The following is a 23632-nucleotide window of genomic DNA, read 5'->3' on the forward strand; positions in this document are numbered from 1 at the left end:
CATGAAGGTGAGGAATATTACAGTAGGGTGTATGGAGCTGATGTCATACATAGACACACCCATGAGAACAAAAAACGAAGCAATGTCTTTATAGTAAATAAGAGACAAACATATGTTTTACGTGAGGTGTTCTCTGTGAGTGTAGCGGTTGACCTGTTGAAGCATGGAAGGACACACACACAGGACATAGAAAATAATTTCACATTTCACCTATACATATTTATATATATATATATATATATATATATAGTCATATATATATATATATATAGTCATATATATATATACACATATATATAGTCATATATAGTCATATATATATACACAAACACATATATATATAGTTATATATATATATAGTCATATATATATATATATACACACACACACACACATATATATATATATATATGACTATATATGACTATATATATATATATATATATATATATATATATATATATATATATATATATATATATATATATATATATATATATATATATATGACTAGTTAAACATATTGTAGGCTAATATAGCATTAACCGAACCCCAGTAACTAAAAATAACCATGTCACTCTGTATTAGCACTCAATACTAGCAACAACTGAATCAATCAGTCATTTGGAGATTAACCGGTTTTTCATGAAAACCCATGTTGATACACAAGCCTGTTTCTTTTCCAGAAAGAAAATACGCCAGACGGGTGTAGACAAACCTACTGAAAACGCCATTTGACCAACGGGATATAGGTGCGGCCCATAAAACCGAGAGCCCTTCCGTGTTTCCTCTTCGCGAAGCACAGGTTGGGGCGCTCGAGAGTCGGAGAGGAGCCAAAGCGCAATGCTGAACTTCGCGTCTTCGCTATTCGACACTTCGCGGCTGCAGTTTGTGGAGTTGAAGACTACACCGGCTTAAGCTTGTTTTGTTTTAACGCGTTTTGCCTTAAACGTTTAGTTTTGGACTAGATCATGAGTCTTTACGGCTCTCAGCGTGGGCTGAACACTTACGTTCGGCGCGCCGGCTCGCGAAGTGACCTAGTGACCGGGAACTATCAGTATGCTCGGAGCGAAGTGGCGCAAGGTGGTAACGGATACGGCCCGGAGTGCGCGGAGGACTTCAGCTTCACTTTTCCCAGAGGCTCCGTATCGGGAGGACAGGCGTAAGTTCTTCAAAGTTTATGGACCATTGTAGTTTAGAAAGCAGACATCTAGGGGTTAGAAGAAGATCGTTACTTATGTAGTAGACATGTACGGGTGCTATGTGAAATTAGTGTTTTAACCCCAGGGTGAAATTTTCTTTTGTGCTCTCGTTTCCAACGGTCTGTAGTTCGGCCAAGATGTCTGGATCCGTTATATGGCACTGTGTGCATTGCAAATGAGTCTGACCAGCTCGGTGATACAGAAGTAACAAACATAGGCTTGATAAAAGAGCAAAAAGCTATCCCACTGTTTTCTTCACTTCCCTATGCGTCCTTCAATCATTCCCATCAAATGGCAAAGGGTTACTGGTTATGTTTAATTATACGCAAATTTGCATTTGCATTCGTACGCTGATGTAAATGTATTTGAATTGTACGCGCCAGCCTATTGCAAATCCAAAACATCGAGGCGAGATATGAGCATTTAACCACCGCATTTTGGAAAAGGAGTAGGCTTTACCTTTTAGAAAATGAAGTGACCTGTAGTTTGGTGATCCCAAGAGGAATGTTGAATGGCCATGCTATCGGATACCTTCAGAACAATTAATGATAAGGCAGTTCCCATCAAAGAATGAATAGCACGATTATCTTGTGTCCTCACACACATTCCTGACTGCTAATTATTTGCCAGACATTTGTGTAACAGAATGAGCCTATTAAGAACTATGGGTTTGTTTACCTCACTTTTTTTAATGATTAGTCTTAGAGTTTAATAATATTACCTTGGAAGATCTTTTTTGCACTTAGTCATCCAGGTTGCTTTTCTGTGTTGTAGTTACATTCTTGTATGCTACATTATTGTTAATTCTCTTTATTTACAAACTTTACAGAATGTAGCATGAATTGCTCCAAACTATACTCCAGGTGGAGAATATGAAAGCAGATATTTGAAAGTACAAAGTGCAGAGAATGAAAGTATTATCACTTCAGATCTTCCAGGCAACACCATTCCTCATTGACTCAGCCTTTACTATAAATCGTGCTGCTGCCTGACTTGGGCTGTGTGTTGGGAGGGAACCTGGTTCATAGTGCTCCACCCACTGGTGATGCCACTTGGCTGAAGGGATAAGATACCCAACTGGTGCTATGGTAAAAGCAATCCCGATTCAGTAGTTCAGTAATGTAAATGATGTGCCCATATCCAAACATTGAAAAACAGGATCTCTCAAATATGAAACAAATACAAAATCTCTTTCCTTTATTTAAAATAATGCCCCTATTTCTTTTCTTTTTTTGTGCATGGACATAAATGTTTTATAAATGTTGAGTGGGATAACAAAAAACAATATAAAACTTGAGACCAAAACAAATAGTGCACATCAGCACTGCACTGTATTCTCTCTGTCCGTCATGTCATATGTGGACAGTGAGTGTACTTCTAAAATGTTACATGAAAATGTATGAAAATCACTTTTTGCCAGACTATTTCCAGGTCAAAAATATTGTTTAGATTCCTCAGCTCTCTAGTGGTAGTAGTTATAGATAGTGAGAAGTAAAAAAAAAATGCATAGTTTGTGACTGGGAAGAAATGCAGATGCTGACCACGCCCCCTTTTCTTCTGTAGCCCTTCCTCCCCCGGTGTTGTCATGCACCAGAGAGCGTCCATTCTCATGAACCAGTGCCAAGAGTTTCTGCGGAAAGCGGAGTTTGTCCTGCAAACGGTGGGCAAAAAATGTGCTTGCACAAAACCTTACACACAGCCTCTTTCTCCTTCAATCTCCATCTCTATCTTCCCGCTTCTCCATTTCTCACACAAACTAAAAGTGAAACCTCATCAGCTTCAATACAGCATGAACCCTGACTGAACTGTCACTGCGTCAACTGAATGTGAATTTAATAACCAGTGAATGTGGTTTTGAAGACTTCCCTGCTGTAGATCCCTTTATTATTGTGTAATTCATACAGTGAAATGTGACTTATTAACCACAGTATTACTGTGTGGGGTGTGGTAGTGTCTGTCTGTTGTTGTTTGGGATGTGAAAGTATGACTCTGGTATTAAACTGTGGGGCAATTCATGTGGTTGAAGGTTGGCTTATACTAGTATGCCTGTGTAGTAGTGTGAGTGCTACATTTCAAGTTCGGTTTATTCGTCACATACATAGTCATACACAGTATAACTCGCAGTGAAATGGTGGTGAAATTTGTGTATTCTGTTGTGTTAGCTGTGACCATAGTTTTACTGTGTGCTCACGGTACAGTGTGTGCTGGTAGGCTGACTGTTGTGTTAATGAGTTATGTAGCTGCATGATTTTTGCTGCTGCGTTGTTGAATTGTGTTTCGTGAAAGGATTATTGTTGTATCACTGTCTGTTGGTGGGAAACATGCATGAATGTTGTAATGTGTGGGCCATGGTAGCTCAGTGGTTAAGGTACTCGACTAGTGATCAGAAGGTTGCCAGTTCAAACAATCCACCACCATGAAGTTGCTGCTGTTGGGTCCCTGAGCAAGGCCCTTAACCCACAGTTGCTTGAATTGTATTATGTTATAATTGTAAGTTGCTTTGGATAAAAAAGTGTCAGCTAAATGCCTAAAATGTAATGAACTGAATTACGTTACTATGTTCTGAACTGCTGTGGTTGCTTCATGTATTGTCATGGACTGACTATTCTTTCACTGCATTCTTGTATTACTGTGTGTATTATAGTAGACTGTATTGTAGTAGGCTAACCATTGTGGAACTGGGTGCTGGGTCACAGGGCTCGGATGGAGTGCGGGCAGCAGCAGAGGCAGAGAACTGCATGCTTGCTGCCAGTGAAACCATCGAGCAGATGAAGGGTCTTGCCATGGAGCTCAGAAAGATGGGCCAACCCAACGACAATGTGGTCTTCAGGTGAGATCTCCTATATAAACACACATACACATATGTAGGACCACTGCTGACAAGGTCACTCTAAGTTCATCAGTGCACTGAAATGTGTAAACAGCCCAGCAACACTGCTTGATGAACTTGGTCCAACAACAATGCATTAATTTTCCACAACTCAAACAATAACTGGTCAGCGATGGTCCTATGTCAGACATTAACTTGTGGTTGAGTGGTAGATGGAATGACTGACAAATTGGAAAAGGAAACCAATGGACTGTAATTGACTTTCCACCTATAAAATGGAACTATAAGAGAGGTGTGTTCAGGAAATGCAAAGGCAAGTGGGACTCTTTAAGTTGGTGCTGAGCACATGTCACACATGCACACAAGTGTGTGTGTATAGGTCTCATCCACAAAAAAATTTGGATTCAATTTTGGCTGCATAATTAAACAGTAAGGATTACAGACAAAAATGAGACAAAATTGAAGAACGTCACCTTTTTGGTAGCACTTCTGTTTTTGTGTTGCCATTTTTGGTTTTAGCATTGCAGAGTAATAACAGTAGAGTTCACTTCTCTACCCTTACCTCCTCCCTAATTCAAAGCAGCTGGACTTTGTCTTTACTGTCTTACACTTATTGGAGGCAAGTAAACACTATTCATTGAGACTCAGCCATTATGTTACCTGGCGTGATTGGTTTTCTCTCTCTCACTCTCTTTCTCACTCTCTCTGCCCCCTTTGTTGTTAACCCACACCTTCTCCACCCCCATGCAGCATTGAGCAGTGCACTGAGCAGCTGCGAGGCATACACGTGGCTCTGACCCGGAAGAATCGAGGCAGCCTGAGCTGGGACGACGCCGGACGGAGCTTCCATGATGCCCTGGCCTGGATCACGCAGCAGAAGGTAGTCGCAAGGGACGCTTTGGCTCTTATGCATTCTTCTTGGGAGCTGTTTTGTCGTTTGTCCCCAGAGGGATGGTAAGCAGTGGTGAGAAAGACACAAGAATGCATTTCAGTTTCACCAAGCTATGATAAAAAAAGTGTTAGCAGAAAATGGATGAAAAGGGTGCTCACCCACACCACAACAAGAGGCCTGGAGTTAAAAGCCATAAAGAAGTCCGACCATAAAGACTAGCTGACCATAAATCCCGAGCCTTTGTAGGACCGCTGGGCTGTTTTCCCTTCTGATGGTGGCTGTGCTCTCTGAATGGCCTGCGGAGGCAAAGTCGTCAGCTTTCACCTTTCACACACAGTCTGCTGCAGCCAAACAGCAGACTTCCCAGAACAACAGCAGCTGGAGTCAAAACCATCCAAGCACTTTCACTCTAGGCAATGCTGTGCACCTCCACCCCAGGCCCCTGCAAGAGGCACATACAGACACACACACACACACACACACACACACAAAAAAACCCCCACACCATTGAGCAACAGCGTTGGAGAGTTTATTTAAAACTTGCTGGTGTTCACAAAATAAGACTGTAAATCTTTTTTTGTGTGAGGGACAGGTGAACAGAGATTGCAGACAGAATGTGGGGAGGGGGCAGAGGTGAGGAAAGGGGGGAGGTGACGAGGGTGGGGGTAGGGAAAGGAGCCTCTTTCACACTTATCTTCATCTGGATTCTCTATGTGAGAATGCCACAAATTCCTAACCCACCAAACTGTCAGGAAAATGTATTTTCCATGGCTTAAAAGGGCCCATCGAGTTTTGTGCGACTCTGCAATTTCAGTCTGCTTTGCAAATGGACATGGGCTTTAGCAGCAAATAATGCAGTTCAAACCAGCATGCTTACTGGTGCCATGCATGCCAAACTAATAGTCTGCTTTTTTAATCCGAATGTACCCTCACCACACACTTCATTAGAAAAACATTTTTTATTAGAAACACTTTGTCATACAGTTAGAGACTGTATCCCATCTCTTGCCCTGCACTGTTTGTGATGGCCATCCTTCATTCCTTCACCACTGGTAAGTAACTGACCCGCAGAACTGTGGCAAGATGGACAAGTGTTTGCTATTGGTCAGATATGTTTGACTAGCAGGCCACTCTCACCCTGGCGGTGACATGTAGAAATTCCAACAGCACTCCTGTGCCTGATAAACTCATATAATTGCAAACACTTACTAGCTACCATGTAACAGGTGCTGCTGAGAATGGGCCACCACCTGTAGAATAATGGACAGTCTCTACATCATCCATAAAATGCACCCGTGTACCCAAGGCAATTGCATCAGAGCATAGTTACTAGGGGTTTATAATAGTGTGTAGTAAGTGTATGTGTTATGGCATTTTCTATGTTACAACAGTCGTGTTCAGGGAAAGGAACAAGCAGCTCAGTTAGTTCCAGTGGTAATAAATAATGATTGACAGTGCAGTTGAAGTATGGAATGTTTGCACAGTTGCAAAGTGATGTGTGAGATAAGCAGGGAGGGTGCCACCTACTGGTGATTTTCTCAGTTCACACCTTACGTATAGACAACCAACACCTCATGTTGCTTCGTTGTTTGAACAGTAACAATGCAAAGTCAGTTTTGCTTGCTTATGCATTCTTAGTGAAACACAGTTCTCATTTTCTCTCTCTCTCTCGCTCTCTCTCTCTCTCTCTCTCTCTCTCTCTCTCTCTCTCTCTCTCTCTCTCTCTCTCTCTCTGTGTGCGTGCATGTGTGCGTGTATGTAGGGTCTGATAGAGACATCACCATGGGGAGATGACGTGGCCACCATAGAGCAGCAAATAATGAATCACGGCAAATTCCACAACTCCATCCAGAGGAGCATGGAGGTTGAAAAGGCTCGAGAGGAACTGGTGAGTTTGCATATGCACCATACACCTGGTTGATGCCATAACATTCTCTCTCGCTCTCTCTCTCACACACACATGCATATTTATCCCTCTATCCCCAATACATACTTGGCAATATGTTCAAACGTTCAGGATTTCAAAGGCAAATACCAAAACAGATATTCAGCAAAGATGAACCCTGGGTGCCTGACTCTAGTCCTGGACCGATACCAGCCAGTGGAATCTACCTCACCTCACCCAGTTAATCCAGCCCTTCAGTAGCATGTGAACATTCGAGTCAGCTGTACAGGAACTGAACTCTGGTGGAGGTGGTAGATATCCAGGACTAGAGTCGGTGCTGCTCTGACACAGACCCTGTCTGTACATGCTCACATAACCAACAGCCTTTTCCTGTGTTTCAGAGAGAGAGAAGAGATAAGGCCAATCTATATCTGCTCGAGCAGGAATGGGACAGCCTGCAGGTAAGGCAAACAAGGCTAGCCTTAGCAAAATTGCAGGTGATTAGATTTGATCCTGTTTTCGAAAACATGGCATATGCTAAGAAGGGGTGGGGGGTGGGGGTGAGCAGACCAGTAGTGTCACGCTGTGCTTTTCCTGCTGGGGTGGCAGAAGCTGTCGTTTGCTCGTGACACCCAGCTACGTGAGCTGCAGGGCATCATCGAGCAGATCTCTAGTGAGATCATGTGGGTCAACGACCGGGAGGAGGAGGAGTTGATGTTCGACTGGGGCAACAAGAACATCGATGTCTACATTCCCAAGAAGCAGGAGGACTATTCGGTAAGACTGCGGAAAATGCAGCCCACACCCCATCCTACACATATGTGTGTGCACGCACGCACACACACACACACACACACACACACACACACACACACACACTTATAGTAGGCCATTTACAGCAAGACCATTCATTTCCTTTTTGCATACACATAGAAAAAACTTACTGAAGTACTAATTTTTTCATCAGCGGTTAATGAGTGAGTTGGAGGTGAAAGAGAAAGAACTCAACAAACTCAAATTGAAGGTGGACAGCTTACTGATGAGCAACCACCCTGCCTCTGACAAGATAGAGGTGAGCCCTTCTCTACACTGAGACTGTCTATACTGAGCTTCTCTCCACAATGAGACACTACACTGAGAAGTGTTCCTTACACTCAGACACTCTCTACAATGAGACCTCCTCATTACACTGAGTCTCTACACTGACTCTCTGCCCTGAGACACTCTCTACAATGAGACCTCCTCATTACACTGAGTCTCTACACTGACTCTCTGCCCTGAGACACTCTACAATGAGACCTCCTCATTAAACTGAGTCTCTACACTGACTCTCTGCTCTGAGACACTCTACAATGAGACCTCCTCATTAAACTGAGTCTCTACACTGACTCTCTGCCCTGAGACACTCTCTACAATGAGACCTCCTCATCACACTGAGTCTCTACACTGACTCTCTGCCCTGAGACACTCTCTACAATGAGACCTCCTCATCACACTGAGTCTCTACACTGACTCTCTGCTCTGAGACACTCTACAATGAGACCTCCTCATTAAACTGAGTCTCTACACTGACTCTCTGCTCTGAGACACTCTCTACAATGAGACCTCCTCATCATACTGAGTCTCTACACTGACTCTCTGCCCTGAGACACTCTCTACAATGAGACCTCCTCATTAAACTGAATCTCTACACTGACTCTCTGCTCTGAGACACTCTCTACAATGAGACCTCCTCATTAAACTGAGTCTCTACACTGACTCTCTGCTCTGAGACACTCTCTACAATGAGACCTCCTCATCATACTGAGTCTCTACACTGACTCTCTGCCCTGAGACACTCTCTACAATGAGACCTCCTCATTAAACTGAATCTCTACACTGACTCTCTGCTCTGAGACACTCTCTACAATGAGACCTCCTCATTACACTGAGTCTCTACACTGATACTCTCTCTACACTTAGACTCTTTCTCTGAGACTCTCTCTTTGCGTGCGATTCACTCATCCCTCCTGAACCCTCGCCCTTGCCTTCTCTCAGGCTTACATGGAGACTCTTCAGACGCAGTGGAGCTGGCTCCTTCAAATCACCAAATGCATTCATGTTCATTTGAAGGAGAACGCAGCATACAGTCAGGTGAAATACACACAGACCCTCACACATTCCTGTCAGTTGGTGCAGCAAATAAGATCATAAAAAAATCATAGTAAATATAGAGCGTATTTTTGATTTTTGAGCGTATATATTTCTTCATATTAAATATTTTTAAGTTTAAAAAATGCTTGTAATACTGTTTTCTACATGGTTTAGTGTATGATTTTTGTTTTATATTAGACACTATTGTATATAGCTAGTCTCTTTCTATCTCTGTTTAGTTCTTCACGGAAGCAAACGAGACATATGGCAAACTGCAGCAAAAACATGAGACCATGCGCAAGAGCTTCAACTGTGACAAAACCATGCCACTGCACAATTTACAAGAACATCTTAAGGACCTAGAGGTAATGTTCTCTCTCTCACACACACCACACACACACAAACTACACTCATGATTTCATCTTATCTTCGGCCCAGTGCTCAATGGCTCATTTCCAATTTATTACATCCAAATCAATTTGTAAAACGTACCTAAACATTTTGGAGCTTAGGGACTTCAACACTGCCTGGCCATTCATTATGTGTGTGTGTGTGCATGCGCGTGTTCATCTGTGAATGTCAGAGAGAGCGTGACCGTTTGATGGAGCTGAAACCGCAGATGCAGCAACTGGTGCATAAATCAAAGAGCATTGTAAGACTGAGGCCGAGAAACCCGGAGGAGAAAAGCAGCAGCCCTGTTATTGTCCAGGCCCTGTGTGACTACAGACAAGATCAGGTTACAATGCGCACACACGTGCACTTCCACAGTGCATACTCACGCCTTGCATTTAACTGCATAGTTGCATCTCATTTCAAAAGCCATCGCTGTAAGACAATGGCTTCTCCTGCCAGTATGAATTAATGCACACAGCCGTTTTAAACTTATATAGTGCCTTCTGTGATTTATGGGCCTATTATCTTGCTTTTGTTGCCTCTCTAAAATTGCTGTGCTCTTCATCTCTCTCGCTCTCTCTCTCTCTCTCTCTCTCTCTCTCTCTCTCTCTCTTTCTTTCTTTCTTTCTTTCCCTCCCTCCCTGTCCCCCTTTTGGCATATTTTGAGCAGAAGGTGATCCACAAGGGTGATGAGGGCATTCTGAAAGAGAACTCCGAGCGCAGCAAGTGGCACGTTACTGGCCCGGGAGGCCTGGAAATGCAGGTCCCATCCGTATGCCTGCTGCTGCCTCCACCCAACCCGCTCTGCATCAGCCTGGCCACCAAGTAGGTACCCACTCCATGCAAGTCCTGAAATGTGTGTGCGAAATGATGTGCGTGGCATGACATGTACATTTTGCATTGCAGGAACGATAAGTATTTCGATGCCGTGCTGTCACTGTGGAATCAGCTCTACATCAACATAAAGAGCCTCATCTCCTGGCAGTACTGTGTGCAAGACATCAACCGCATCAACTCCCTCACGATATCAGTGGTAACTTGCCACAACTGCACTTCTGTATTACCATGGGAACACACTAGGTCTGTGCAGTGCCATGATAGCTAAGCATATTCGCTGTTTGTAGGCCACTTAAAAATCAATCTCGCCATTTTTAAAACCTGACGGCAGCTGTAAAGGAGCTGCATAATGCATTCAAGAACATGATACTGTTTGAAAAATAACATGGGTGCTAATCACCTACTTTGGGAATAAAGACCCTTGCTAGAGATCTGATCACATTCCCATCAAAACAGCAGCTGTTTTGTAACATATTGTAAACAGCTGTTACAAACTGTTTCATATTCTTCACATTATTTGTGGAAATAATATGTCTATTATTGTTAATAATAATAATAATAATAATAATAATAATAACAATAATATTATTATTTTATAATTATGACATTCAACACTTAGCATTTAATATTTGAATGCATAGTATATACGAAAAAAATCTCATTTTCTACCCCAAACATGATTTTGGCTTATATAGAGTAATTAATGCTACTGTGTGTGTTTATTATCAACGTGTGTAATCTCACCCTTTAAATCAGTCTAATGTGTGTGGGTGTGTGTATATATATCTATATAGCTATCTCAGATGTGTCCAGAGGAGTACCGTAGCATCATTAAGAGCTTGGAGACTCACTACCAGGAGTTCCAGAGGAATTGCATGGGCTCAGAGATGTTTGAAGAGGAGGACAAGCAAACCATCGAGACACAATACACTGTAGCCCAGCAACACTACGACCAGCTAATCGTCCAGCTGCCAGCCTACAGTGAGTACAACACACAGCAGAAGAACAATGCTTATAGCTATCCCCTGTGTATCCAGCCTAAACCAAGCACACGCAAACACGCGTGCCACACGTGCGAACACACAAACACGCGTGCCACACGTGCGAACACACAAACACACAATCAGGCAGAGGAAAGTGAAAATTCTGCTTTATTCTTCCCACTGTGCAGCATCTGGCCAGCAAATCAGGGAAGTAGTAGTGGACAGTGCAGTGAAGATGGCGCCACCTAAGGTTTCATCCGGCATGAACCACCTCAGCAAACTTCAGGCTCTGCAGCTGAAACTGGAGGGGGTGCAGTCAGCACTTAGCACTCACCTGCACATCTCACTGGGTCCGGACGCGCACGCACAGTGTGGCAGCCACATCACTCGCATGCAGGTTCGGCCACTCATCACACATTCATATATACACATACACGCTATGCTCTTTAGGGCCCGACCAATATATTGTTTGACTGATAAAATTGGTCTAAATTTCAAATTTAAATTTTAAAATTGGTTAAATTTCAAATTTAAATTTCATTTGTACACTCAGATGCCCATAACAAATGTGACTCTAGACTTTAGAACAAACAAATGTGACAAAATAAAAGCTACTTATATCTAATATCATGTGATTATGATTTGTTCTGCTGCATGCAGGCAGTGCAGAGGGATGTAGAATCCTTGGGAGGGGAGTTTCTGAGGCTGAAAGATCAGGCACTGAAGGAACTGGAGGACATTGATGATGCAGATAAAGCTGAGTTTCTGCGCAACCAACTCAGCCTCATCAGCCAGAGGACTGACAAGCTGAGGTCTCAAACCGCCACTTGCCAACTAAGGTACAGGCAGAACCTTGCTTAAAAAATCACAATCCAGCCATGTTTGGAAATCCAAATGAAAAATCTCATGCTTTGTCTGTGCCAGGTTGAAGGCCATAATGTCTCTGCTGCAGAGTTTATTGGAGACGGAGGATGTGGTGAAGGTTTATGAAGCTCGACTCACTGAGAAAGATACAACATCACTGGACCCTGTCAAAGTCCAAGAATACCAGAACACTCTTAGGGTAACACATACTTTATAGTGTTATCTTAATTCATCTTTTTTTCAGCATTGAAGTATTTTAGGGAACTAGGGATCCTAGTTAAATCTATGGGCAAGGTTTTTATGCTATAGAGTAATTTAAAGAGGTGTTTGGAAGTGGTTGTGTTATTTGCTGTGTTATTTGCTATGTTTTGCTAGATTATGCGATCTGAGCTTGCACAAAAGCAGGGGACGTTGAGCTCTCTGGAGACGGAGTTAAGTAAGGCACGTCAGTACAATGAACACTTTGATCATAACTGTCAGAAGTGCGACATGGACCTATCCCAGTATGTCGAGCATGTGAGCCAACTATCCAACCGTTGGAAGCGTATTCAGACACAGATAAACAGCAGGCAAGACAAACCCCTCCCCCCTGCACAGCCAACTATTTTAACTTGATTTGATTGTTGGCTTTGTATTTTGATGCAATTCTTTCTTTTTTCCCTGCAGGTTGGGCGATCTGGATTCATATCGGCAGCAGCTTCTGCTGTATCTGCAGTCCAGTTCCTCTCTGAGTGACTGGATCGACGAGACCAGAGGCCGTATAGATGCTCAGCAGGCCACGAAAACAGATGACCTTACAGCACTCGCCAAAATCCTTAACCAACAGAAAGTATGCCTGCGTCAGCCCTAGAAATGTTCAGGACGCACATATGTACTCCTCATAACAGAAATCAATCAATTATTTAGTTTATTCCCAAATTAACATTATGGCACAGCAGTCATCTAAGTAATCATCTAGAAGGTAATTGTGTATTTTGTTTCTCAGGCACTGAATTCTGAAATAGCAGCAAAGAGAGAAACGGTGGAGATTGTGCAAAGAGATGGTGATGTGTGTGTGAACGCCATCAAGGTAAAAACGGCCATCAAGAAACAATGTCATTATTAATAATGACAATGTCAATCACATCAAGCTGGTCATAGTTTTAATTGCTTTCATTCACTGTTACCCACTGTTTAAGCATTTAAAATAAATACATGACTAGAATAATGCCTTTTTATAGGACTATGAGCTGGAGTTGGCATCTTACAGTGCTGGGCTGGAAACTCTACTCAATATTCCTATTAAAAGAAGCATGCTACAATCACCATCTACCGTAGTGATACAGGAGGTACAGTGCTGCTTTGCACACAGTTCCATGAGCATAGAGCCAAGTTTTGCCCCATATCAGGTTTCTTATCATTTCATCATTTCACATTTTTTGCCTTAGCTTTCCTCACTGCACGCCCGCTACTTGGAGCTGCTTACATGTTCAAATGACTATTACAAACACCTTGGAAGCTCACTGAAGAGCTCAGAGGAACTCAAGGTACATAAAACTCAATTGGTGTGAGCATGGAACAGCAACATATATATGTGTGTGTGTGTGTGTGTGTGTGTGTGTGTGTGTGTGTGTGTGTGTGTGTGTGCGTCTACTATTATTTGCCCACATTTTCCCTGTGTTGAATTCACAGATGCGCAATACGAAGATAGATTTGCTTGAAGAGGAACTGCGGCTTCTTAGAGCAGACGTTGAAGACCGTGAGGCCAAGAACACTGGGCTGCAGGATGCACTCTCACGGTACCAGCATCAGCTGAACGAATCTCAGGAGCAGCTGCTTTCCATGGAGGAGGTGAAGAGGAGCCAAGCCCTGCAGTGTAATGCAGCGCAGGAGCGTCTGAGCTCCTCTCAGAGTCATATGCATGATCTCCTGGCAGAGCTGCAGCGACTCAAGCTGCTTCTGGAGGAGGAGTGCAGGAACAGGAAGGTTGTTGAGGACCGGTATAACATTCAGCAGAAGGAACATGATGATGCCATAAGGAAAAGCCAGAAGGAGCTGGAGGGGGCCAACTGGACTAAGATTGAGCTGGAGAAGATTGTGTCAGATCGGACTCGTGAGGTTGAGCATCTGCGGAGGCAGTTGGAAGAGGAGACGCAGACTGTGAAGGAGGTGCAGATGGAGCTATCTAAGGTAAGGCAACAGCATAACATGGAAATGAGAGAGGTGAAACAGACATTTGAGTCACAGATCCTGGTAACACAGACCAACATGCAGAAGGTCTCACAGCAGCAGGAGGACAACTCCTTGTCTTTGCGGCTGGACTGTAACAGGCTAGAGGGAGAACGAAAGGAATTACAGGAGGAGTTGAGGAGCGTACGGCTCAGCCTCAGCAAGGAAGAGGTTCAGAGAAGGCATTTGGAGGAGTTGCTCCAAAGTCAGAAATCAGCCACAGCAGAGGAGGCCAGGGACAGGAGTGAACAGGAGACCAAGATTCAACTGCTGCTCAGTCAGAAGAGTGCAGAGGAGAGCAGAATGAGAGAAGTTCAGGAGAGCTCCACTAGGGCTCTCCAGGAGAAGAGCAACGAGATTTCCTCTCTCAAGCACTCTCTTGAGGATGAGTTGCACAAGAAGAGAGCTTTAGAGACAGAGATGAGTCGTCTGGAGAAGGAGCTAGCTGACCTGCAAGCTAAACATACAACCTGTTGTCAGGAGCTAGTCCTGCTTCGCTCCTCTCAACAAGAGATGAGTATCCTCCGTTTGGAACTAGAGGCCCAGGGCAATGACCGAAATCGGGCAGAGCAGAATATCACACAATATCAGGTGAGGATCCAAGAGCTCCAGAAGGAGGTGAAACAGCTGGAAGGGGAGCTGGAGGACCAGAGACGTGTGGCACAAGAGGAAGCTGCCAAGCGCAGGAGGACAGAAACTCAGCTTGAGAATACCAGTCAGGCCATGCGTGAGTACACGTCTACCATTACCACTTTACGCAAGAGTCAGGAGGAGGCTATTATGGAGGCCAAACAAGCAGATGAAGAGTGCAGGCGGCTGAAGGAGGCTCTTGACCATAATGTGAAGGAGCATGGTGCCTCCTTTCAGCGACTGGCCACACTGGAAGCTGAGATGAAGAGTCTGAGACTGCAGCTTGTGCAGGAGCAAGGTCGGGTTCGTGAGGGTAGCCAGCGCTATGAAGCCCTGCACCGGAGCATGGAGGAGAAAACCCGAGCACTAAATGAGACAATCGCTGAGATTGATCGCCTGAAGAAGCTCACAGAGACTCTCACCAAGGAGCGCCTCCGCCTGGACGAAGAGCTGCAGGGAGTGCGGCTGGAGCATGAGGAGGTGCTCCAAGGTAAGCACCATGAAGATGAAGAGATAAGTGCTCAAATCAGTGCGCTTCAGCACCAGCTCCAAAGCAGCCAGCAGTCTAGGACTGAGTACGACATGCTTGTCCAGCAGCTCTCACAGGAGAGAGAAAAACTGCGACTGGAGATACAGGATGTGCAAAAACAGGCCAGCGAGGTACTGATGCACTACAGAATGGCTGGGACTTTGGTAGCTTGTAGTTCCACTTGGACATTGTGTAGGGTTGGCTCTAGCTTGTTCCATGTTTTTCTGTCTAACTGCATGCTGCACATGACCTTTGCTACTCCGATATGCAAAGTTTTATCAATTATGTTTTGCATGATCTGTTTCTGCACTTGATTCACTCAAGGCATAATTCCCTTGGCATCCCTTGAATGCTTTAGTTTGCTTCAGCCACTTGTCCTGTAATGAGTGCTGTCTGTTATTTGTGACAAATTCTTCAAACATATATGTACATTTCCATGTTTCCCTCTGTCAGAGTTGGGGATTTCAGAGGTTTCTGATCATATTTGAATCCTTTAAAGATACATGAGTCGTGGTCAGTGGGAAGAGTACTCTGCAATGACTGAATAGAAATCTGATTCTTTTGGTGTTTAATCTTGTATGGTTTTGAACTACTGCATGTTGCAGAATCATGTTTCCAGTTTAATATAAATATTGGTTAAATATTGATAGGTTTAGGTTCTATAAGAACATAGTAAGAAATATGTTTCTTAACTACTATTTTTTGTCCCTCTTCAATTTATCTTTTTGCCTTTTCTCTTGTGGCAGACTTCAAAATCAATCCGGGCATCCCAGTCTCAGTGCGCTGAATTACAGCAAGAACGAGATGCCCTCATCAGGAAGATGAAGATAATGGAACAAGATGTAATGCACATGCAGAAGTTCGAGGAAGAGCTAAAATGCATCAAACAATCACTGGAATCAGAACTGCGTCTGAAAACGCAACTGCAAGAAGAAAATGATGGGCTTAGAAAAGATTTCGGCCACTGGAAAAAGCAATATGAAACTCAGGAGGAACATGTGCGGCACCACGGCACAGAGCTCTTGATGCTGGAGGGAGAACGTGATTCATCCCGAAGAGAAATGGAGCGGTTGCAGGCCCAGCTGAAAGAGGTGGAAGAGCGTCACAGGCTCCAACTACAGGGACTCGAGCGGGAGCGCACTGAGCTACAGACGCGTAGAGATTCCTTGCAAGAGGAGTTGGTGAGGCTAAAACAGAAACCAGGTGCTGCAAATAGATACACGCAGACAGATCAGCTTGATACGACCATTGACCCCTCCAACATAATCTTTGATGGTGTCCGCAAAAAGGTCACAGCCCAACAGCTGCATGACTGTGGGGTTATTGATAAAACAACCCTGGGCTCTTTGGTGAGAGGTCAGAAGACTGTCGAGGAAGTGGCTGTTAATATCAAGCTGAATCTCAAGGGCACAGGAGCCATTTCAGGTTTGGCAGCAGGGCCCACAGGAATGCTGACAATCACAGAGGCCAAGAGAGATAAATTAATCTCAATAGAGAGTGCCCTGAAACTCCTGGAGGCTCAAGCAGCCACAGGACACATAATGGATCCCAGAGCTAATGTGAAGATGACTGTGAAAGAGGCTTATCTCAGTGGATTTGTGGATAAAGAGGATAAGGAGAAACTGCTAACTGCAGAGGCTGCCTCCACTGGGTTCAGAGATCCTAACACAAACAAACTGCTGTCAGCCAGCCAAGCCATGAGGAAGGGACTCATAGATAAAGAAACAGCTTTGCGTCTGCTGCAGGCACAAGAGGCTGCAGGAGGGATCCTTGACCCTGTCCTCAGCATATATCTCCCCAAGGATGTTGCCATGGACCGTAATCTAATTGATGAAGATCTTTATCAGGCCCTTAATGCAAAACCAATGTGTTACATTGACCCTGATACATGTCTGAGTACTACCTATGTCACCCTGAAGAAGCGATGCAAATCTGACGCTAAAACAGGCATGCTGCTGTTACCAGCCCCTCAAGATCCAATGACAGTGCAGGGCCTACGGGGAAAGGTTTTTGTGTCAGATCTTGTAGAGGCCAACTTGCTGGAGCCTTCAGACATTGATCAGCTAAGAGAAGGCAAGTTGTCTAGCCAAGACATTGAGCACAGACTTAGAGCCTACCTGCAAGGATCCACCTGCATTGCTGGTGTATATGATGAGGCCAACAAATGTACCTTGCCTATCTACCAAGCTATGAAAGAAGGCCTTCTGCGGCCTGGTACCACATTAGAACTTTTGGAGGCCCAGGCAGCTTCAGGCTTCATGATTGACCCTGTCAGCAACCAGTATTACACAGTGGAGGAAGCCTGTAAGAAGGACCTTGTTGGTGTGGAGTTCAAAGAAAAGCTCCTCTCTGCTGAGAAAGCAGTCACTGGATATAAAGATCCTATGACTGACAAGGTCATATCCCTCTTCCAGGCAATTGAGCGAGGTCTAATTGAGAAAGGGCATGGCATTCGCCTGCTAGAGGCCCAGATAGCCAGTGGTGGAATCATTGACCCCAAACAAAGTCACCGTATTGATGTGGACATAGCCTATCATCGAGGTTACTTTGATGAAGAGATGAATCAGATTCTGAAGGATGAAGGAGATGACACAAAGGGATTCTTCGATCCCAACACACAGGACAATCTGACATATCTACAGCTGAAGAGTCGATGTATTACAGATGATAAAACTGGCCTTGTGCTTTTGCCACTTCATGATAAGAGCAAGACCTCCACTGCAACACAAAAGAACAGTACAAGGAAGACGAGGGTTGTGATCGTGGATCCAGACACCAATAAGGAGATGACTGTACATGAAGCCTATGAGAAGCAGATGATTGACTATGAAACGTATCTGGAGCTTTCCCAGCAGGAATGTGAGTGGGAGGAGATTAGTGTCACTGCTTCAGATGGCACAAGTAAACTGTTCATCAGTGACAGGAAGACAGGCCTTCAGTATGACTTACATGAACTTCTTGATAAGGGTCTAATCAGCCAAGACACCTTCACCAAGTACCGCACAGGGGAACTTACTATTACACAGTTTGTTGACATCATTAACAGTAAGACCCAACCATCAAAGCTCCCTCACCCTTCTTCCTCCTGCTCCGCATCTTCTTCATATACATCCCAAACAATAATCAAAAGTGAAACTGTAACATCTGTTGGAAACGCTCCTTTGCAGCAACCTCCATCCTCACCAAACACCCTGAAGCGCATTACTAGCATGTCAATTACTCTGACATCACCTGGAGCATCTGTCGATGAGCAGAGTGCAGTTGGGGCCATTTTTGCTACAGAAAAAATGGAGAAGGTCAGTGTATATGAAGCCATGAAGCATGGCCTTGTAGACACTATCACAGCACAACGGCTGCTTGAAGCACAAGCCTGCACTGGTGGCATTGTAGACCCAATAAGTGGGCGCCGCATCTCTATTCAGGAGGCTTCTCGCATTGGCATAATTGATCATGACATGGCTAACCGACTAAAACCTGCTCAGAAGGCCTACGTTGGATTTGAGGACTTAAAGACCAAGAAGAAGATGTCAGTAGCTGAGGCAGTGAAGGAAAAATGGTTACCATATGAGGCTGGTCAGCGTTTCCTTGAATTCCAATTTTTGACTGGAGGCCTATTTAATCCAGAGAATGGGCAAAGATGCACAATTGACGAGGCTATACACTTGGGATGGCTAGATGGCAAATCGGCACAGAAGCTTCTGGAAACACGGCACCATTCCAAGATGCTAACCTGCCCCAAGACCAAGCTGAGGATCTCTTACAAGGAGGCTATGGATGCCTGTATGGTGGAGGATAAAACAGGTATACGCATGCTTCCTGCTGCTACTGCATCCTCACGTGACATCAGCAGTCCATACAACTCAAACCTGAGCTCTGGTCCAAACTCTCGAAGCGGATCCAGCAGAGGTAGTGCGGATCACACGTTCTCCACCACATCTTCCTCCAGATACAGCAGTTTTAGCTACAGCAAAACCTCTTTCAGCAATAGTTCTCTGTCGTAAGTAAAATTTACAAACTACTGTCATCTTAAACACAGGAATAATAAAAATGTACTTCATTAAAATACAAAACACATTCCAAATTGTATTAATAATTCTAAAAAATATATGTAGCTGTGACATGGTCACAATTTTAAACTCGACTGCAAATATATTTCATTTAAAATAGGAAAGCATTAATTCTTAGAATTACAAAGTATTTACATGTTTTTACTGCAAATATGATTTTTAAATCAGTCTCTCTTACATGAAAATATCAATGTTAGTATCATTAGTGACAAACTGTTTTGATTGATAAATGATTATCCACTGTGGCTGTATGTGCCTGTAATGCATTTTATATTAGATCATTATTCAGATATGTAAGAGTGGCTTTAGGGGTGATTTAAAAAATAACAATAAATAACATGCATTTATATTCTTGAACTAGTGTGGGTAAGGAAATAATTACTGTGATGTAAGGAAGTCATTACACTGTAATGACAGCTTAGACTGTCAATTGACAATGTTTTATACTGTTTTATGGTTCATGAAATGGAGATTATTATTTCTTCTCTAAAATAGGTGTAGCTGTTGCCCTCTCTGTCTACTATATTTTTTTAACATATATCCTAAGTGATTTGTTTCTCTAATTCAATAATAAAAACTAATTACTGCAACCTTTGTGATTTTTATTTATTTTTTGTTATGTATTGTAAAATGTTAAGCATCAGCCAAAGGTAGGTATGTTAAAAACAAATTAATTAGGTCAAAAAGGATACCAACAAACACCATCAGAGACAAGAAGTCAGTACAGTTGTTGTTGTTTTTTTAGATATACCCATTGCTGGGCCCCTGAGCAAGGCCCTTAACCCTCCTTTGCTCAAGTTGTATTCAGGCATAATTAGAAGAGTTTTTTGGTTTGTTTGGGGTTTTTTTGGGATAAATACTAGAAATTTGTGTGTGTGTGTGTGTGTGTGTGTGTGTGCGCGCACACATACACACACACACACAATGTGTCTATATGTGTGTGTTTTATATAAAATACTTAATAGTAAGACTATTAAATACAGAATGTCAATTGACTTTGATGTACCTATGGATTGTTCAAGTGCTTTTTTAAGGCGCTTCCATTTATGTATAAAGAAGAAAATGACTCAAGGACTCAGCTGAATGGACAGACAAAATTCATTCCACCACATGGATGCTAGTGCAGAAGAGTCTTGAGGTGTGTATCCCTGTCTCTTCAGAGGTGGAGGTTCAGGATGAGCTGAAGGGTGTGATATGGTGCAAGTGAGACCAGGGTTGTATGGGGCCACTTCACTTTTGGCTCTGTAGGAGAGCATCAGATTTTTCAAATCTTATTCAGGCAGCCACAGGAAGCCAGTGAAGGCAATACAGAAGTGAACTGATGTGTTTGTGAACTTGGAAAGTTTTGAGACATGTAGTTGCATTCTGGGCCAGCTACAAGACTCTAGTGGGATGCACAGGGAGTTGCCTAGAGTGAGTTGGAGTGATCCAGTCTGGAAATGACAAGGCACTGGACAAGGAACTGAGTGGCCTCTCTGGAAAGAAATGGCTGTGTCCTGATGTTGTACAGGACAAACCTGCTTGTCAAGGTTGCACTAATAACATAAGCAGAAAATTATGGCTGGTTGTCCAGGATCACACCAATAAATAGCATATGTAAATCAGTCCCATGGTATTTATCTCGCTGACTAAGATAACGCTGAAAGATTATTACAATTTTCTTTTACATTACTCACATGCTCAAACCAACAAGACAACAAAGACCCACAGATCCAGCATGATTAAATGGAATACATTACAGCACAACAGTCAAGAACACTGAATCTAAAATATAAAACAGAACAATTATCGTTAGAGAGAAATGAGTCGGAAACTCGCAGTGGTCAGTAATGAAGGAGAAGCACAATGTGAGGACGGAATAATGTGATATTCCATATAGAGGGCATTTGAGGCAGGGTGACATTTATTGTTAGCAGTGTTGACTAGTGGTATTTTTGTGGTGACTGGCAAATGTGCTGCTTAATTACACATGCAAAAATAAAGAGGCCTGTAATACATTTTTACATTTTCTGCTAACCGTAAGACTAAGTGGCTGAAGCAGTCGACGCCCAGCCTTGAAAACCACGCTTTCCATCTAAATCTTTTACCTTCCCTCTAAACACATGCACTGGTATTAATATATAAAGGATGATCTCTGCCTTTACTCAAAACCTATGTGAATTATGTGTATTATGTGTATTCCAACTTCTTATATTTCTTCTACAACAGTACTACTCATGTGACTAGATGTGGGCATCGAGTTTCACTGCTGTTTGAATAAAAAGGGAAATGAATTCAAACATTTTGCTTAGTCATTTATGTTCAATATCTAGCCTAGCTGCTTGAAGAGATCCAGCATATGTCAAAATAGTAAGACATAGCCTAACATAGTTCCCCCCTACCCCTTAAGTTCCCCCTCCCTTTCTTTGCTAAAATTTGCTCCTTTTGTTTATTGAGGAATGCAAAGGATATCAGACACTTTCTCTCACTTAATCCTGACAAAACACAGGTGCTTCTATTAGGCCCAGAGACAGCTAGGTCCTCACTCTTTAATTACTTAATGAACCTGAATGGTCTCCCAATCACATCTTCTATAACAGTTAAAGATCTTGGAGTGATTATGGATCCCAGTCTCTCGTTCAAAGCTCATGTGAAATAGTATTTCTAGGACCACCTTTCTCCACCTCAGGAACATTGAAAAGATTAGCAACATACTCTACTCACATGATGCAGAAAAGCAAGTCATGATGCAGCAGCCAGAGTTCTTACTAGAACTAGAAAATGTGACCACATTGCTCCCATCTTAGCTACCTTACATTGGCTCCCAGTAAAATACTTCTAATGACCTATAAAGCACTGAAAGGTCTTGCCCCACAGGACCTTAGAGAACTCCTAGTGCATTATGACCTACCATGACTGCTTAGATCAAAAGGTGCAGGCTCTCTTCTAGTACCAAGAATAAGAAAATCTACTGCAGGGGCAGAGCCTTTTCCTATAAAGCTCCCACACTATGGAATAAACTTCCTGTAAATGTTCGAGACTCAGACACAGTCTTAATATTTAAAGCTAGGCTGAAAACCTACAGGGATTTTATTAACAGCCATGTACAGGTAAAGGTGTACATCTAGGGGTCCATGGGCATTGAGAGTTATGGTAAACTGGGATGTTATGATGCTGTCACTTTACCACTCTTTTGTCACTCAAGTTTGTTGACTGAGAGCGGCGGAGTGCTGATGTTCCAGGGTGCTCTCATAACTATCTTTTTAGCTGTGTTGCCATAGCTAGATCTGCCGGAGTCTATCTTTGCACATTATAGATACCTAATTTACACACCCTCATACATGGACATGCCTAATGATCTATTCTCTCTTTCTGCCAGGGTACACCTACCCCTGGTGTCATGATGTTACTATATAAATAAACTTGGCTTGAATTGTCTAAAGTAATTTAAGGAATTTAAAAACCAAGGAATATTTCAATGTTTATATAATACCTTTAAAGTCAGTGCTTGAACTGGGAGCAGTGGTTGAACAATAGGCACATGTGAGTCCAGGCCTACTTAGAACACAGTGTAAAGTGCGAAAAACTACTTTTAATCACACAGCAAATTCCGTTAAGGTGTGCAATAATGACTTACAAAAACGTCAAAATTGTGATATGCTCAAAATTTATTTTTACTGGGGTAAACAAAATACCTTTATTCCACTCACTAGCTTTTCGCAATGTTAGACGCTGACTAATTTCTCAGCTGCAGGAAGAGGTAATGTTAATGTCAATACATAATTTTAGAAAGAAATAATATTTTACTAAAAGTGTCAGTAATTGTTTTAAAAAAAAATTCGAATGCTAAATCAATCAACCATCACTACTGACGTTCGCTATCATAGCTAAGTTAGGTTAACCTACCTGGAAAGTTAATTAGCCACACATTCATGTAGTGTCCAACAGTCAAGAGTATATTCAGTTAACATTAATGTTTTAAAATTTCGTTATATTAGTTTATATATTATATATTAGAATTCCCGCGTGAAGTCTCAGTAATGTGTCAATCCTAGTGAGGTATGTGAACATGTAGATAGTAGCAGCTTGCATTTATTGTATATAAATAATATCCTGCGTAGCTGTACTTGCTTGTGATAAATGGCATTATTAGTGAAAAAGTGAAAGCAGATTTTTATTAGTCAGCTTTTGTTATGTCTG

At 42.8% G+C, this 23632-nt stretch overlaps 1 protein-coding gene across 2 annotated transcripts; it reads left to right on the top strand.

Annotated features, from left to right (window-relative positions):
* Positions 1-668: 668 nt before the first annotated feature.
* dspb (desmoplakin b) lies at positions 669-20043 on the top strand. Of its 2 annotated transcripts, none has more exons than XM_027000553.3 (24): positions 669-1162; positions 2766-2862; positions 3899-4032; positions 4783-4912; positions 6687-6812; positions 7211-7270; positions 7419-7586; positions 7777-7881; positions 8847-8942; positions 9182-9307; positions 9526-9678; positions 10006-10160; positions 10242-10368; positions 10967-11153; positions 11344-11552; positions 11816-11994; positions 12080-12218; positions 12395-12588; positions 12686-12848; positions 13005-13088; positions 13240-13347; positions 13447-13545; positions 13691-15517; positions 16133-20043. In XM_027000553.3, exons 1-24 carry the CDS (start codon positions 972-974, stop codon positions 19385-19387), a joined length of 8112 nt encoding a protein of 2703 aa, XP_026856354.2. In that variant the 5' UTR covers positions 669-971; the 3' UTR covers positions 19388-20043. The 2 variants fall into 2 exon arrangements, with proteins under 2 accessions (XP_026856354.2, XP_026856363.2); XM_027000562.3 differs by having other exon boundaries at positions 670-1162; positions 13691-14188.
* The last annotated feature ends 3589 nt before the right edge of the window (positions 20044-23632 follow it).

Source organism: Electrophorus electricus, chromosome 2 (assembly GCF_041902795.1).
Source record: "Electrophorus electricus isolate QZ-2024a chromosome 2, ASM4190279v1, whole genome shotgun sequence".
NCBI classification, from domain to species: domain Eukaryota; kingdom Metazoa; phylum Chordata; class Actinopteri; order Gymnotiformes; family Gymnotidae; genus Electrophorus; species Electrophorus electricus.